We start from the raw sequence: 18,111 nt of genomic DNA on the forward strand, positions 1-18,111 counted from the left end.
TGTCCTCCTAAAGCACAGCTTTGTGGTTTCTTGTGTGTTTGAAAGAACATTTTTAGGCTTGTTTGAATAAACTTTCAGTAATCCCACCACTGTTTAAGAATTTACTCAACAAACACACCTCTTTCCTTCACAGCTTTTTGTTGTTACAGGAGATTTTTGTGGTGAACACATAAATTAGACACACATGCAACCACTTCACTCCCTGCTGCCCAGTGCACTGTCACGGTCAATTAAGCCTCTCGCCTCCCGAGTCACCCGCTTCAATTGTGCAGCACCAATGTTATTTTTCACGCACATGCACGAATGACGTCTTTTGCATTTTAAGTGCCTTTTGTCACATGTGACATCACCACTCAGAGAGAAAGAAAACTACCTTCTACCAACATTTTAATCATCCATTTATGGAAAAACACCTCATCTTAAGCTTTATTGCATAAATATTTTCTATCTTTACTGCTGTTCCAATTTTTGAATTACCACCCCACACTAAAACAATTCTTGAACACTTCATCTCCAAGGTCTTTGCTCATGTATTGACAAAGACATTGTATTTTTTACAGGAATTGCGTTGAATTGACCGATTTCTATTTCCCATTATGGTATAAATATTCTTATGTTCTAATTAGGGCTGCAAGGTGGCGCAGTAGCACTGTTGCCTCGCAGTAAGAAGGTTGCCGGTTCGCGTCCCGGTGGGGGCACCGGAATCTTTCTACGTGGAGTTTGCATGTTCTCCCCGTGCAGCGTGGGTTCTCTCCAGGTTCTCCGGCTTCCTCCCACACAGTCCAAAAACATGTTGAGGTTAATTGGTGATTCTAAATTGTCCGTAGGTGTGAATGTGAGTGTGCTTGGTTGTCTGTCTCTAAGTGTGGCCCTGCGATGGACTGGCGACCTGTCCAGGGTGTCCCCTGCCTTCGCCCTAAGTCGGCTGGGATAGGCTCCAGCCCCCCCGCGACCCTAATGAGGATTAAACGGTGTATAGAAAATGGATGGATGTTCTAATTAGCCTTTGTCTAACATATAATATATGCAGTCATATAAATGACATAAATAAAACTAAAAATATACATATATATATGTAAAACATATTTAATATGCCCTGCCTTCAAGGTAAGTCAGCTGGTACAGGCTCCAGCCCCCACCCCCCCGCGACCCCAGTGAGGATTACGCGGTGTATAGATAATGGATGGATATTGAAGATGTTTTAATATTGTTATGATTTCCAGGCAAGCTGAGCAATTTTATTGCAATTTATTGTGATAGTTACTGTTAGTCCTGTAGACAGTACAACATAGATCTCATAACAATGCAGTGTGAAACCCGGGACAATAGAAACCTTGTCTTTTCTGTGTGTGTGTTTATGTGTGTGTAGTTACCTGTCACTGTCCCCGCTGGTGTAATGATAAACTGCCTGCATGGCGCTGAAGTCACATTTAGGCTGCAGTCATTCCTATTAGGCTGGTAATTGAACTTCAAGCTGTCAATGGATGACCTAAAGCATTACGTCATTGTATAGGTCCCATGGTGTGTGTGTGTGTGTGTGTGTGACTGTGTGTGTGACTCATTCGAACAAAGCTGTCTGGAGCCCAAAATTAATTTTAATATTGATTCAGTCTTCACCTCAATGTATGTTAGTCCAGGAATTTTGTTGGTAAATATAAAATATATTTTGTGCGTTAGTTTTTCATGATTTTGTGCCTGTTTGTTTTGATTTATTTTGAAATTTAGTTTTTGCTAAGTCATTTGATTTCAAGTTCCCCATTCAAATATTGGATAGTCTTAAAAAAAAGTAACACTGTTTGCAGAAGAAACCAAACATCCTCTTCATTAATACAGTTGTTTTCACTTTATAAAGTTTATTCAGTAAGTACAGTAAGTCCAAGCGATCAACAGTGTGTGGTGATGTCATACAATTTGTATTCAGTACAGTCTCTTTTGTTTCAGCCATTTTTTGAAAGATGTAGTACCTTGCATCTTGTGAGAATTATCTTTTAAATTATTTAATTTCTTGAAAATCAAGAGAAATTTCTTTTTTAAGGTTTTTATTCTAAAAACAAACTGACCTTTAAAAAATGTGCAAATTATTTAAAATGGAAACTGAACAAAATTTTAAAAAAGGATTTATTAACATAGAGATCATTTCCTGTTCCAAACTCTAAGATTGCAACCGCTAATGAATAAGAATAAATAAACTTTATTTATTGATTTTTAAATATATTTGACTGTACTGAAACAGCCTAAAGCAGCTGTAAACTTTAATAGGCCCTACAAACCAAATTTGAAATTGTTATTTTGTAAAGTGTTACTCATTATTTAAAAGAATAGAGGAAAATGAACAACTTAACTACTTCAGAAAATAACATCTTTGTGACTGCTGACCTTGCTTTGTCCCCTCTCTGCAGTTCTAGTATGTATTGGAATCTTGGTAATTCAGTTCTAGGGTTTATTTCGAGATTTAGCACCCTAAACATTATTTCTGCCATTTGACTGTGAAGATAAGACCCTCGTGTGTAACATTACTAAGGAAAGTGATACCCCTGAAATTTCTTCCTTAAAACAAATCAAAGTCTACTTGTACCACCTTGTCACACATTATGGTCACAGTGTGGACCTGAGCTGTGAGCAGTTTGTCCCAAGTTTCATTTGATCTTAGATTGATTAAATGGAAAGATTTTAAAGTCCCCAAACACTGTACACTGCTTTACAAATAAAAATGTGTTTTTGCAGCATGTGTTTTTAGAATTGTTGGTTCGACAGCGCACACACAACTGACACAAAAAAACCAAACCAAAAAAAAACAAACAAATGAGATACACAAGTTGAAATAAAGTTATAGTGTTGGAAAGCATATTTTTAAAATAAATTGTAACCAGTGAGGACTGTTCCATCAAGGTATTGCAGCTTCGATAACCACATCCTGTCTCCTCTCATCTCTGTTTGTTTGGTTTCAGCCCTGGGCGCTCACCTGTCTCCTTTGACCATGAGATCATGATGATGAACCATGTGTACAAGGAGAGGTTTCCTAAGGTTTGTATTACAGGCATGTACCTTCTGTACAGAATTCAGACACTGTGGATATGGTTGTGTTCATTTCCATTTTGCTACTGGGCTAGAATCCAAACTGCAACATGCAGTTTGACATGTGCTTAGCTACCCCAGGGACAGCACACTTTCAGCTGCTTTAAAAAGGTTTAATCATTTATCTGCAGGAAGTGAAATGGTGCCTGGAGTGTATTATTTCAGGCCTTGTCAAAGGCTATTTTTTTAATTATTAATTATTCCATTTGAAGAGATTTTCTCGTGTGTATGACATCTCTCCATGTGTCTTACAAGCATTTACCTCTTCTGTGATTCATCTTTCTCCACGCCCTCTAATTGCGCCCCCCCCCAAAGGCAACAGCTCAAATGGAAGAGCGTCTGGCCGAGCTGCTCTCCTCCTCAGCTCCGGACAAGGTTTGCCCACTGGCCGATGGTGTCTTGAGCTTCATCCACCATCAGCTGATAGAGCTGTCCAGAGACTGCCTGGAGAAAAGCAGAGAGGCCCTCATCACCTCCCGCTATTTCTACGAACTCCAGGAGAATCTGGAAAAGCTGCTGCAAGATGTAAGTTAAGCAACTGTTTGTTCACTGTCCAGCAACACTGTAAGATGTCTTTACAATTGAATACTTCTCTTGGAAAGCAGAACTTTTATTAGACTTAAGTGTATAGGAGTGAGATGTCTGTAAATTGGATTGTACGGGACTGAATCGGACTTCTGGTGTAGTTTCATTTAAAAAGTGTGAACATCTTGCTTCTAGTTAAAAAAGACTGATAACACAGTAAAACAGCAAACAGAACAAATAAATGATAAATGGTTTGCACCTATATAGCACCTTTTACCCTAAGCTAGGTTCTACAAAGTGTTTCACAAAAAAGATGAATTCAAAGATAAATCCACAGAAATATATACCGTAGCTCTGATGAAGACATCACGACTATGGTGTCATCTCAGTCACGCTTGGTTTACAAAGAACTACCCATGGTGTGATGTGGCCCTTCGCGCACTCATTGTTACAGCCGTCAGCACCATGTGATGTCTCATTAAGGCACAAAGACTGTAGCCTATAGGTGCAAACAGATATTACTCCCTCAGGTATCGCACGTACTTTCACAGTCTGATTTGATCATCTACACTTGGCATGATGGGCCAGTGTATTTATGTGTGGGAACGTAGAAATATATTTGCATGTGTGTGGTGGTGACATCTCTATTAGGTCAGTTTTCCATCATCTAGGGAGTGACGTTGTGGCTTCCACTGGCCTCTTATTGACCTTCGGTTCTCCTAGAACACAAACACACTGAAAAAATATCTCTCAATCATGGGCACACAGATGTACGCGGGCAAACACACACACATCTTTCCCGATTTTAATTTCACACCTCAGTGGTCACTTGGGGCTGACGGATGACTCTCCAAGACAAACAGGAGAGTTGGTCGGAAGGTTTTGGGATTGGAGGAGATTCCTCTTCTTGTGATTGGCCAGATGGCTCACAGAGGAGGGGGAGTTGAATGTATGTGCATGAAGCCTGTTCAAATGCCTTTGGCATGTGTGGAGAACTCAACTTAAGCACATCTGGAGACGCGTCGCCACTTCATGCTATGCAGATGTTGAGGATGCAAAGCAGGCTGGATCATGACATCACCAATTAGACATTTTTTGCTCGTTTTTTTTTTTCTTTTTTTGCCATGTGGCCACTTGCTGCAGCAGGTTGAGCAGACCTAAAGAGGAGACAGTCCATGAGAAGACAGACGTGTGAAAACACCCATCCTCCCTCCGCTGTTTATTGACATTCCTTGTCGTTTTGTGGGCTTGTTTTTCTCTTGGAGACATGTATCGCATCTTGTGGCAGAAATGGCTGGAAGAGGAAGACAAAGTGTTGGAGGACATGATAAGGAGGAGGGAGTGGAAGGTGTTCACACATTGCTGGGAGCAGGAGGGAGACACAGACTTTGCAGTTGAGTCAATTTTGGTTTGATTCAGTATAGCTTGGGAACAGTGATACTTGTTACGCTGATGATTACGAAAAAGATTAAAGACTGTAGCGTCTCCTGATCAATCAGATTAAAGGCAGTGTGAAACTTGTTAGCTTTTTCACTTTGACATTGCTTTTGACTCAGCTTTGAGTCTGCTTTGAGTGGTTTCATGCAAGATTTTGGGAGCTGCTTTAAATGTTTTCCTGTTTTTAGTGGGTTGTAACTTCCAGTCACTCAGTGTCATGCATAAAGCATTCCTGATTCTTGGTTATTTATTATTATTATTGTTGTTGTTGTTATTAATAATAATAATAATAATAATAATAATAATAATAATAATAATAATAATAATAATAATAAAAGTTATTCCTGAAATCAAATTCCAGAAATTTCATTATGACAAAAACCAAGATTATGACATTATTCTATGCCAATAAACGGGCTGTTTTACTATAGGTGACATAGGAAATGATTCAGGACTTCGATATTTTATGATTATAAACGGGATATTCTATAAAGCAGTATGACATTAAGTGGGCAGCACTGTATTATTCTTGTCATCAATATTACTATTTCATTATAATTGACTTTTTAAGTTATTTAACAGCCTTTGAAAAGGTTTATATTTTAAATAAATGTTGTCATCACTTGATGTGTGAGTTTATTGGAACAACGTCTAACTTTGAGAACTGTTGAATCATTCCAAATTTTAGCCGTCATCTCAATTTGTCTGTATTTCAGGCAAAACCCTCAGTATTTCAACGATGATATAAATTTGAATGATGCTGGTCAATGTTGGTCAGTTTAAGGGTCTGTCTGCCCACATCACAAAAAGCACCACAGTTTCTCACTCCCCACTAGTGATCCTAACATAGAGATCCCGTCTGCTTCCCCAGTTTAATAGGAGTGAGTGAAATGAAGTGCTGAAAGAATGGTACAATCAAAATGTGTTTTGATAAACAGACCTTTTAAATCTACCAAAACTACATAACTAAAACAAAAACCTGTTTCTTCTCTTCCTCAATCTCCTCAATCTTCTCATCTCAATCATCTTATGTTGAAGCCAAGGGTATGTTACACAGCATTATAGATTGAACAGGAGACTGAACTGACAGTGTTATGATGTGATGTTTTCAGTGTATAAAGCCATTTTTTCCTTCTTTTTTTTCCATCAGTCCACTCCTTCTCGTTGTCACGTTTCTCTGTCCTTTGCCTTTGTGCTTCTTCTTTATCCGTTACTTTATTCATCCATCCCATCTTTTCTTTCCTTGTGTCTTGACCCCATTACAGAAGTCACAGGAGGCCAGCTCACCTCTCCTCCTTCTGTCCTGTTGTCTTTTATCTCTCCTACACCTTTACACCTTTTCTCTGGCTTGCTCTTCACCTCCACAACTCGTCCTTGGTTCCTCTCCCTCATCTATCCTTGTCATGGGACCTTAGTGACCTGCTTGGCGGTTACTATGGCAGCCTGCATGTGAGCCATCCTTTGCTGGAACCCCTGGGAGACCCTGTTAGACTCATGGAGGTTACCTGAGGGCAGAGGGGAAATCAGAGTGCGAACTCAGCTCTGGTGATCTGTCACTGAGTGTTGATTATTCACTCTGAACCTTTAACATGTTTATCATGGGTCTGACACAGCTGCAAACATCTGGTTTGATTTGATTTTCCTTCCCTTGAACTCTGGTAGAAACATCATTTGCTTGGAATGATTAATACTCAGGACTGCCGTCCCATTCATTTCTTGTCTGTGTGGATGATTGCATACATGGTGTAAAACCAATTAGGAAACATTTCCACTTCCACTTAATAACTTAATGTAATATAAGCCGATAGAAGATTTACACTGACTAGAACATGAAAAACTGAAAATGAAAACATTTCTGTAGATTATTACAAGAATATAAGTATAAACGTGCGTTAAAAGAGCATTTGTTTAGATCTGTAGATTTTGAGTTTAAAACTGAAATGTTACACATTTAATGTAATGTAATTTTACGTAGGAGAAAAAAGGTATAACAGCTGACGGGGGGGGGGGGCGCTTGGGCTCTGACGAGCTGGAGTGTGGGTGATACGACGCAACAAACAAACAACATTTGGTTACAAAGACCAGTTTCTGTGTTTCTGTGTTTAGGTTAGTGGTGACGGGGATATTCAGAGATCAAGTTTGATATCCTGATTCTAGCACAGCGAACGAATAGTCGGCTATTCGGGTCCAGCCCTAGTATGCTGATACAATATATATATATAATAATAAAACAGTCGATAGATTATACTTTGTAGGGCACATGCGTACAAGCTATTAAAAAACATTGTGTATGTACTCTGTGCCCACCAGGGAGTTGCTTTCACAATGCACATGCAAGGTTAATATACAGTTTGTGTCATTCACACACAGACACACACTCTGGTTAATTAGTTGCTTTGTAGTGGGAGTCCGTCTCTCATCTGTCCTTTACTCGCTGATCACTGCCCTGTACACTCACCTCACACACGTTTAATCTCCTTTACAGTTAAATATATACATGCTATTGCATATTTAAAGTAGACATACAGTGCATAAAGCCCTCCCCCCTTCCAGGTTTCATTAAAGTCATAAATAATTCAGGGATGGGGGTTGTCAGGGCCCCCAGGCCTTTTGCATCTGTTGGCATGGCTCTGTCACACAAACACTGACAAGTTGCTCATGGTTTGGTAATGAAAAGCCACCTCTGCTCAGTTAGCCTGCCTGACACACACACACACGCATACATTATAAAAACATACATGCATTCTGCATACATGAATACACACAAGACCATATGTAGCATACAGACATTACCCCCAGAGGATTAAACATGTTTTACAGGGGGTGGTTACAGCTCCCATTTTGCACGCACATGCACACACACACTCACACACAATCACAGATATACACACTACGCTCCATTTCTATCCAGATTTGGTGTTTGCATGACGTCACAGGTGTCACTGAAAGGACTCCACTGTCTGCCTGTCCTTAAACTGGTTGGTCTGCTGTTTGTGAAGGACAAATACAATGCAAGACTCATTTTTTGCACAGCTTCAAGGTCATGAAAACTTATTATTATGAATTATTTAAAATGCCATTGGAAATAATGAATAACTATTATTATAAGAAATTAGTTGTTTAAAGGCTTGGCAAATATCTTACTTTTGACAGTGAAGACTGAAACTAACAATAGAATGTGTGTGTGAATCGTGCTCTCTGATCTAACCCTTATGTCACTTCTTCCTGTGTTCAGGCTCATGAGCGTTCAGAAAGTGTGGAGGTTACCTTTGTCACACAACTTGTCAAGAAGCTGATGATAATCATCGCACGGCCAGCCCGTCTCCTGGAGTGTCTGGTAAGAAAGAAACTGACCTCCGAACTGGTGCTTGTAATTATCAGAGGCAATCATACAGTTCAAGTACTACTAAGTACATTTGTTCAAATGTTGGACTTAACTATTTCTGTTTCACTCATTGCCACTTTTTGAATGTACACAACTATAATTGATAGAAAAGTTGTGCATTTTTTACTGCAATATATTTGCCTTACACTGGATTTGGTAATACACAAAGACACAGCTTATTAAATATGAGTCATGTTATAGATTAAACCATCACAGCAGTTGAAATGAGCTTCACCGTGGTCAATTAGTGCTTACACACTATTGCACCATAAACAATAGTCCAAAGCAATTATCTAAATATATAAAAAGTCATATAATTCAGTGCTAATATCCTAATCCAGATGAGGCCGATCACATGGAATTTCAGCTAAGGGATATCAACATGAACTATGCCCAGTTCTTTGTTTACATCTGTTGTGATGAGGACACATAAAAAAAGATACTACTATTAAATGGTTTGGATCAGATCAATGTGCCCCATTAAGATAAAGACAAAAGACAGACAGGCAGCTTTAAAACTAATATAAACATAAATAAAGCATGAGCATGAAAGTACAAAAATGTGTTACTAGCAAAGAACATACAAAAAATATACAAATCAATCTTACATGTACTGTTTACATTTCAAGTTAGATCATGTTTGAAAATGTGTGTATGGTAAAAATGACCATTTTTATTATATTATTATTTATATGAAAAAAATTCAATGAAATTATTTATAAATTATATAAATTATTTCAATGAAAAAATAGCATTTTCACATTGTAAAGCTCATCTCCACACATAGTTATTAAACAAATTATAGCTTCCTGTTCTTATTGTGAAATAATTCAGCCACACCTCTCACCTCTCAGCAGAGCTTCATATCTACATCACAGAGCCTCTTTTCTTCCTCCATCAGTCCCCCATCACACTTCCACACCCACACAAAGCTCAGATGGTCTGGGTTTAGATGGTTCACATCTTGAGCCAAATAGAAGATGCCGGCCATTTGTGAGCCCGGAAATTAGGTATTAGTAAGGATTATGTTAAAAGGGGAGACAGAAGAGGAGCAGAAGACACAGTGATAGTCGGAGGGGTGGTGGAGGAGGACAGGAGGGAAGGGGAGGCTGCACCAATGCTCACCACAGTAGTTTTGACTAATCACATGCAGTGAAGTTGTGACAATGTAGAGGATGGATTTTTTTTACAAATGGAAGGACATAGACTGAAGAGGGGGCAGGGAGTGTGTACATGTGTGCTGTATATCTGTATTTGCAAGGAGCGAGTGTCACGGTGGTATGTTTTGTCAGAGAACACAGAAGTCCCCATCCAAGAAAACACTTCAACCCTGTCTCTTAATGCACTGCTGCCTATTTACGGCTGAACTCAGCTGTTACTGTAGAAGTGGAGATGCTGTTTTATTGGGATGCACAGAGGTTGTTTTTGTTTTGGGGCTCGGTACGCAGAGCTGTTGATGGGAACTCTGTTTATCCTATGTGGGACTAAGCCTGAGCCCTGGCATTTGAATTGAGTCCAAACAATGATGAGATCAAGTGAAGTTCTGTTTTCCCTATTAAAGTAAGTTTTGTGCAGCATTATTTTGTAGTGTTCCTGGAGAAGTAACTGTCACGTTGTGGCATCAAGATTTGCTCAATCTTTACACATATTTACTATGCGTTTCTAATTTGAAATGTGATGATCTCTGTTCTGAAATTGAAATGTAACAAGCTAATCTTCCAAATTCCAGTGACCATATTGAACCTGCTGCCGGCTGTCTTCTCTACTTGACACTGCAACATTTCAAAAAAGAAAAGTGATTCTACAACTTTACTAATTTTTTAAATAAAACAACAGCCAATAATATAGCTGTTCTAAAAACCTACAAAACTGAGATTGCACAGGCTGTTTTTGGACCTGAAAATAAATGGCAAGATAAGCTGTGTTTGAGTCATGTAATTGCTGTTCTAGTTTGGACCCAGTGTTATTTTTTTTTCATTCCTTTCTCTTCCCCACCTCCTTCATGCCATTCCTCATTGACTTTGTTACTCCCTCCTGCAGGAGTTTGATCCAGAGGAGTTCTACCACTTGTTGGAGGCTGCTGAGGGCCATGCAAAGGAAGGTCAGGGTATCAAGTCGGACATTCCCCGATACATTATCAGCCAGCTGGGCCTCACCAGGGACCCTCTAGAGGGTAAAACCACCATAAATGACTATTTCTTTTATTTGTGTGCTTAACTGTTGTTGTTTTCTTGATATCTTCTAATGCCCTTCATTTTGGTCAATGATTCTCATGTCTCTCTCTTTAGAAATGACCCAGCTGAGCAGTTATGATAGTGGAAACCCAGAAACCCCAGAAACGGATGATTCAGTTGATGTGAGTAAAGAAGAAAATGTTAAGTGAACATAGATTTCTTCACCACAAATCTCATAAGAAAGTCAGCAAAAGAAGCTCATAAACTTATATTTCAGAGCTTTGTAATAGATTGGAAATGCCTTGTCAAACAGTTGTTTTTATCAAGGCAGTTTAGATTTGGTTCTATTTTTCTTCCCCATGCTGATTTGAAAAACTTCCTGTTTTTGCCATTTATTTTTCAGAATCAAGGAACTACAGTCCCAGCAGTACAACCACAGAGTAAAACCAAAACCCCTCGAGAGGAGGACTTTGAAAACATCAAGCTCATCAGTAACGGAGCTTATGGGTATAACAGCATCCAGTTTATCTCGTTGCTTATCTAATTGTGTGTGTGTGTGTGTGTGTGTGTGCGTGTGCGTGTGCGTGTGCGTGTGCGTCTTGTCTCTCTATATAGAATATATACGGAATATCTGTCTTTTCTCTCTTTTCTTGTGTAGTGCTGTATTTCTTGTACGTCACAAGGAGACCAGGCAGCGATTCGCCATGAAGAAGATCAACAAGCAGAACCTGATCCTAAGGAACCAGATCCAGCAGGCCTTTGTAGAACGAGACATCCTAACATTTGCTGAAAACCCATTTGTTGTCTCTATGTTCTGTTCCTTTGAGACCAGGAGACACCTCTGTATGGTGATGGAGTACGTGGAGGGTAAGATAATTAATAGCTGTAGTATATTATTACTTATGGTAGAAGTATTGAGTTGTCTAATGGGTGGTTTTTGTAGGTGGAGACTGCGCCACACTGCTGAAGAATATTGGAGCCCTGCCAGTCGATATGGCTCGTATGTACTTTGCTGAGACAGTCCTTGCATTAGAGTATCTTCACAATTATGGCATCGTACACAGAGACCTCAAACCTGACAAGTAAGAAGCAAATATATTTTCATTATTGTGTCTTCACTCTTATTTCCAGTTCAATGCATACTATTATTTTTTTATTCACACATATTTAAATAAATTGTACTATATATTTTAGAGATTTAAGGATACATCGTTGTATTGTTTCGTTTTCATATGCGCAATATATTTTACCTCATATATATAATGTTGGTGAATATTATCTATTTGTAACAGAGGTTGAAAAAAAATTCTAAGAGAACAGGTTATCAACCAAGGTCTTCTAAAATTAATTGGAATGAAACCTCAGATTTTCTGTCTTGCAGTCTTCTCATCACATCCATGGGACACATCAAGCTGACTGACTTTGGCCTCTCTAAAATTGGTTTGATGAGTTTGACCACAAACCTCTATGAAGGACACATAGAAAAAGACACTAGGGAGTTCCTGGATAAACAGGTACAAGCTCACTTCTTTGCCTACTTGAATTTAATGTTAGTTTATGGTGAATTTGGTTTTTCATTTCCAATATGCTTCTCTAACTGTCCTTTTCCTTAACAAAATTTTCAGAATCCGTCAGATTTCAAGATGCCCCTTTTATGGATATGTGGATTATAGTTCTTGCTGCCATTTTCTCTAATGTCCCAAATTGGCTTTTTCTGTTAATGCTTCTGCAGGTATGTGGCACTCCAGAGTACATTGCCCCAGAGGTGATTCTCCGTCAGGGCTACGGGAAGCCAGTGGACTGGTGGGCAATGGGAGTCATCCTGTACGAGTTCCTGGTGGGCTGCGCTCCCTTTTTCGGAGACACCCCAGAGGAGCTGTTCGGTCAAGTCATCAGTGGTGAGCAGCTGCTGTGGTTTTTCTTTTGTAATGTGGTTAACGAACGCCTCACTGTCAAAAGCTAGTAAGCCTGTTAGCGGTTAGTTAAGCTTAAAGAGAAGTTTGCCTACTAGTTTGTCAACTGGAGAGACTTATAAAGAATGGTTACTACATTACACAGCTTGCAACACCGTATACAGCATTTGGCAAATAACACATCATCAAATTTTGCTAAAAAAAAAAAAGTAAAACCTGGAATGACATATTAGAAGTTTCAGAATTTTCAAAAACTGCATTTTAAACTTTAAATAACTTTAAAGTACCCTACACAGGCAAAGCCAGCATAGAAAAAGGATACTAAGAAATGTATTATTATGATTTAGATTAAAGGCTTAAAACTGAATGTGGTCTAGTCCTTGGTTTAATAAAGGCCTTGCTCTACCTGTATTTTACTGGGAATATGACAGCTTTAGAAATAATTATTAGAGCACCTTTTTGTTTTCTTTACCAAGTCTATAAACACTGATCAATTTGTTAACATTTTATCATAGTGGTTAGATAATAACAGCACCTTCTAAAACAAACAAAAAAACTTACAATAATTGAATGCATACAATAAATTATCTTCTAAAATATAACGTATTGAAACGGCTGCAAGGTGGCTCGGTGGTTTAGTACAATTGTCCGCAGCAAGAAGGTTGCCTGTTTGCATCCCAGTGAGGACACCCGGGATCTTTCTGTGTGGAGTTTGCATGTTCTCCCTGTGCAGCGTGGGTTCTCCTTGGGTTCCCTGGCTTCCTCCCACAGTCCAGAAACATGCTGAGGTTAATTGGTGATTCTAAATTGTCCGTATGTGTGAAAGTGAGTGTGCTTGATTGTCTGTCTCTAAGTGTAGCCCTGTGATAGACTGGTGACCTTTTCCAGGGTGTCCCCTGCCTTCACCCTAAGTCAGCTGGGATAGACTCCGGCCCCCCACGACCCTAGTGAGGATTAAGCGTTGTATAGATGATGAATAGATGTATTGAAACGTTAAAAAAGCCAAAATTCACACTAGATGGACAGAAAACATTTTTTGTTATCAATATTTTGTGTTTAAGCTGTATGTATGAAATCAATAGATAATTCACACTACATTATTACTCAACAATACCTAAAAGAAGAAAAATGCGAGATGATGAGTAAACAGCCATCTTGGTGCTTGGTGACAATAAGGGATACAGCAAGAGATCCATCACTAACTGGCTTGGAATCACCCTCACAGCTGTTTGTTACAACCTTGAGAAAAAAACACAATATGGCTCCACCAAGAACTGCTAAGGAAGAAATAGAAAACAGTGGTCACAGTGGTCTAATAATTATTTCAAAAGCTGTACATGTTTGAGCCTAAGGGCTCCCAGACTGACAGAGACCATCAAACTTTAAAAAAGCCTCAGAAGTGTTCAGGTTGAAATGTTCCTCTACAACAGAGAAGTAGAGGCTTGACTTTCAAGGAATAAAATCCATTGTAATTTCTCCTCTCCATTCTTTCCTCCTTTGAATTCCTGTATATAAAAGGACAAACTTGTGTGGATGACTGTATGTCTTGTTTGTGACTGAGTCTCTTTCCATATCAATTAGGATGGTGATAGAAGGCAGTCCTGAATGTGTTCTATATTCTGATATATCTTCCAGATTGATGAGGGAGAGTCTTACTATTACAAACAGGAATTAATGTAAAAGTTCTCATAGTAATAATAATAATGATGATAGTAATTTGCACCTCTGCTACCAAGTATTACTTTTTTAACTGTTGGTTTATGTTAGTCTGGGAAAAAGGAGAACATGACAGATGTTTGTTGTGGTGTGAACAGTTAAGAGAGAAACACTTTTTATTATGTAGGACCGCAGAGGCTTACATATTTACTTTTTTCTATTTGTTTCTAATGTGCTGTATTTTGTTAGATGAGATCATCTGGCCAGAGGAGGATGAAGCTCTGCCTCAGGAAGCTCAAGACCTCATCTCCAAGCTGCTGAGACAAAATCCTCTAGAGAGACTGGGCACAGGTAAACTACTTCATCATTCTTGATGAAAAGGGGTTTGAAGAATATTACTGAAAAATAGGAATATCCTAATCGAGTGTATCTACCAATGCCAAGTCAGTTTTTTATTACATTTTTTTCTCAATGATACAGCTGCCCCGTGCAAAATCTGGTTATTGTAACTACTCTAAATTAGATGGGACTGTATGTTTGACAGTTTATACCGGTGCTCCAAAATGTGAAAAGACAGCTAAAAGCAACATTTATGACCACAGACATGGCGTGGTCATCCAACACAACCCATTTATTTAACTTTGTTGACATTTTTTGGGCCTCGTCGTTGTGCTCATGAAACCTTCGGATGGTTCCACACTTCAGACATTCTCCTGATGGCACAAATTGTGGGTAACATCTGTGTACGCACCCACCACAGGCAGTTGCGTGTTTGGGAAAGCAGCTTTGCAAGACTGGACAAAACACACCACATCCCTGAATAGTAAATGTAAAAAAGCACTGGCATTTGGCTTGCACTGTACTGTACTGCTGCCTTCTGACTTCCTTTTGTTATCCACACGCAGGTTCAAAATTAAAGTGCAATCACTTTCCACCAATGCTGATACCTTTGTCCTTCTGTTTCTCTTCTTTCCTTCCCACCTACCCACCCTTCTCTACCATCTTTGCATTTTCCTTCCTCCTTCATCTCCCCAGGAAGTGCCTTTGAGGTGAAGCAGCACCCTTTCTTCACAGAGCTGGACTGGAACAGCCTCCTGAGGCAGAAAGCTGAATTTATTCCCCAGCTGGAGTCCGAGGATGACACAAGTTATTTTGACAGTATGTCTCTCGCTGCTTTGCAGCACCTCTCAGCTGAAAGCCATACACTCACACTATAATCAACATGACCTAATCGCTGTGTCTGTCTCAGCTCGTTCTGATCGATACCACCATGTGGATTCAGAGGAAGACGATGACACTAACGACGACGAACATGTAGAGATACGACAGTTCTCCTCTTGCTCACCTCGCTTTAGCAAGGTATACACCCAACACATCCACATATCTCTTACAATCAAATTAACAACACATTGTTTGACAAAATAAATCAAGCCGCTTCCCAGACATGTGGGGTCAGTTTTTGAAGGCTTATAGCTAAATAGATGGATATCTATAAATTATTTTTATTTTTTACAGTCTCTAAAATGTTTTTCCTGTCAAATAAAACTGAATTTTTACTGTTGATTCATTTGCTTTATTGATTTAGTGCAGTCTTTATAAAGTCAGAAAAAGCTGAGGGTCTGTGCTCTAAGAGTGATGTACAATGTGTTTTGTGTAGGTGTACAGCAGTATGGAGCGTTTGACTCTGCATGAGGAGAAAAGGACTCCTCCTCCCACAAAACGCAGTCTCAGTGAAGAGGGAGGAGATCGCATCGACAGCCTGAGTGGCCTAAAGTCCAGAGATCGATCCTGGCTGGTGGGATCTCCGGAAATGTGAGTTATTTACCTTCAAACAACACAACAGACTCAGGTGCTCATTGACTGTTATTTTTTGTTTCTTAAGTAATTTATTTTTTAATTGTAGAAAACAGTTCTAAAGTGTAAACTTCAGTCTTTGATTTGTAGTTGTACAGGTGTTTGATCTTTCCTGTCTTTTTCTTCTCCAGACTGAGAAAGCGTCTGTCAGTCTCTGAGTCTTCACACACAGAAAGTGACTCAAGCCCACCTCTGACAGTCAGGAGACGCTGCTGCTCTGCCATCATTGAGATGCCACGCTTTGCTATCTCCTCAGAGGAAGAAGGTATAAGCAGGATTTTTTAATAGTCTGTGTTAACTACCTGCCAGGAGGAAACTGTTCATCAGCTTAGTTCAGAAACAGAGGAGAGAGAAAAAGAGAAAAGTTGTTAAGTTTGTTGCAGAAAGAAATTATGAAAAAAATGTACAATAGTCTTTATTATTACACACTGGTCTCACAAAAGCTGCTGTTTTACTACAAATTGTTGGTTCCCTGAGAATAAAGTTGTGCTTGGTTATTAAAGGTCTTTTACCCACACACACAAAAACAAAATGTGTACAGTTTCCAGATGAAGGTTTCTGAGAAATACATGGGTACCAGATGGCAAAATTAATGTCGGTTATTTTAACCCTAAACATCACTTTGAACACTTTTGGAGAAATAATGTAACTTATGACTAATACTTGCAAAATCTAAAGATGTTAAATCATTGAAGTAGCCTGTCGAATGGAGGTCGAACATGACATGAAAATTATGGCAGCCTAGCAAAAGTTTAGCCATCAAATCACACCAAGAGAAATATAAAGTTGAAATGGAAAGAAAAAACAAAAGAGTAAAATGACCAGTGATACAAATTTCAAGTCAGTGTTCTTGTTCTCCACTGTGTAGCTGGCAGTCGCAATAGTCCAAACCTGCTGGGTCCTAGTGCAGTGAGGGGCCCACGGAGTGAGGATATCCCCCTCGCCATCCCAGAGCTCCCAGTGGAGAGGGAGCTGAAGCTGGATGAGTGTCCTGCCACAACAAGCTCCACCTCAAGCCAGCTGAGCAAGGCCAAGCTCACGTGTAAGTAGAAATGCAAAGTGTACACATTGTAGAGACATAAGAGGATATAATGAACAAGACAAAAGTTCTACTTCCAGATCAGTGAGCTGACGAAGCTTTAAAACTAATCTGGTTTGTTATGTCTAGAGGGATTAATAGGATTGCTTGAAAAGTATTTCAAAAAATGTTTTACTGCTTATAGCAGCAACTTTTATGGAAAACCGTAGATGCGGTTTAGAGTATCTCCAGATTGTAGGCCTTTAAAATTATCGAATGTGAATTTTTTATAAAAGTCAATAAATATTTATCCAAATTTCAATGTGAACATGTGTATTACAGTGATCACTAAATTCTTACTTTAAAACTTTGCTGCTTCTCTTACCAGTTGGGAAAAGACCAAAAAAAAAAAAACAACAACAAAACCACAACTGCCTTTCTTGTAGATTGAAAAACTTGTATATGATCTGTCCAGAAACTTTCTTAAATTTCTTTAATAATTGGATTGAAAAACATGTTGGTTCCTTCCGTCTCTAATCATCAAGGGTCTTCTGCTCAACCATCTCTAATTTGCTTGAAACTTTGTTATCATAAACTATGGATATTTATAATGGTATCTGTAAATTTTCGATAGACATATCAAATACTTTCAAAGGTAACATTTTTATTTTTAAAACTGCCTGGTGACCAATTTTCAGTACAAAATCTCATAAACTACTAAAGACAAAAGCCTAATATTTGCAATGTTGTCTAATGTCGTTGATTTAAAATGTGTAATATTAGACAAGTAGATCAAATAGTCTCTGATTATGGTTGAGTTGAAAAACTAGTGAAGCAGAATGAAAAGTCCTTTTTTGAACACACGTAAACAAAAAGAATGTTGACAATGCAGAAGACAACTAGTGATATTTGCATAACCATATGTAACTGCATGTCACAATAACAAAAACAAATAATGAGTACTCTTTAGTATGAAACACTTGGTCAAAAAAAAAAGTTGGACCACAAAAACAAAAGTATTGTTCGACAGTCTAACTCTAACAGGGTTCTGCAGTTTCAAAGTGGTTCTCCAAT

At 38.8% G+C, this 18,111-nt stretch overlaps 1 protein-coding gene across 5 annotated transcripts in view; it reads left to right on the forward strand.

Moving 5' to 3' along the window:
* mast2 (microtubule associated serine/threonine kinase 2) overlaps positions 1–18,111 on the forward strand; it is a 162,593-nt gene that overhangs the window by 133,458 nt on the left and 11,024 nt on the right. For all 5 annotated transcript variants that reach the window (XM_008280999.1, XM_008281001.1, XM_008281000.1 and 2 more), the window contains 16 exons: positions 2,949–3,024; positions 3,391–3,600; positions 8,273–8,374; positions 10,463–10,595; positions 10,711–10,778; positions 11,000–11,103; positions 11,255–11,463; positions 11,540–11,678; positions 11,978–12,110; positions 12,329–12,494; positions 14,415–14,516; positions 15,201–15,323; positions 15,415–15,524; positions 15,823–15,977; positions 16,151–16,284; positions 16,888–17,061. In XM_008280999.1, the coding sequence (XP_008279221.1) occupies positions 2,949–3,024; positions 3,391–3,600; positions 8,273–8,374; positions 10,463–10,595; positions 10,711–10,778; positions 11,000–11,103; positions 11,255–11,463; positions 11,540–11,678; positions 11,978–12,110; positions 12,329–12,494; positions 14,415–14,516; positions 15,201–15,323; positions 15,415–15,524; positions 15,823–15,977; positions 16,151–16,284; positions 16,888–17,061 (2,138 nt within the window). The remainder of the gene's footprint in view (positions 1–2,948; positions 3,025–3,390; positions 3,601–8,272; positions 8,375–10,462; positions 10,596–10,710; positions 10,779–10,999; positions 11,104–11,254; positions 11,464–11,539; positions 11,679–11,977; positions 12,111–12,328; positions 12,495–14,414; positions 14,517–15,200; positions 15,324–15,414; positions 15,525–15,822; positions 15,978–16,150; positions 16,285–16,887; positions 17,062–18,111) is intronic.

This window comes from Stegastes partitus, unplaced genomic scaffold, assembly GCF_000690725.1.
Source record: "Stegastes partitus isolate 25-593 unplaced genomic scaffold, Stegastes_partitus-1.0.2 Scaffold218, whole genome shotgun sequence".
Lineage (NCBI taxonomy): Eukaryota > Metazoa > Chordata > Actinopteri > Pomacentridae > Stegastes > Stegastes partitus.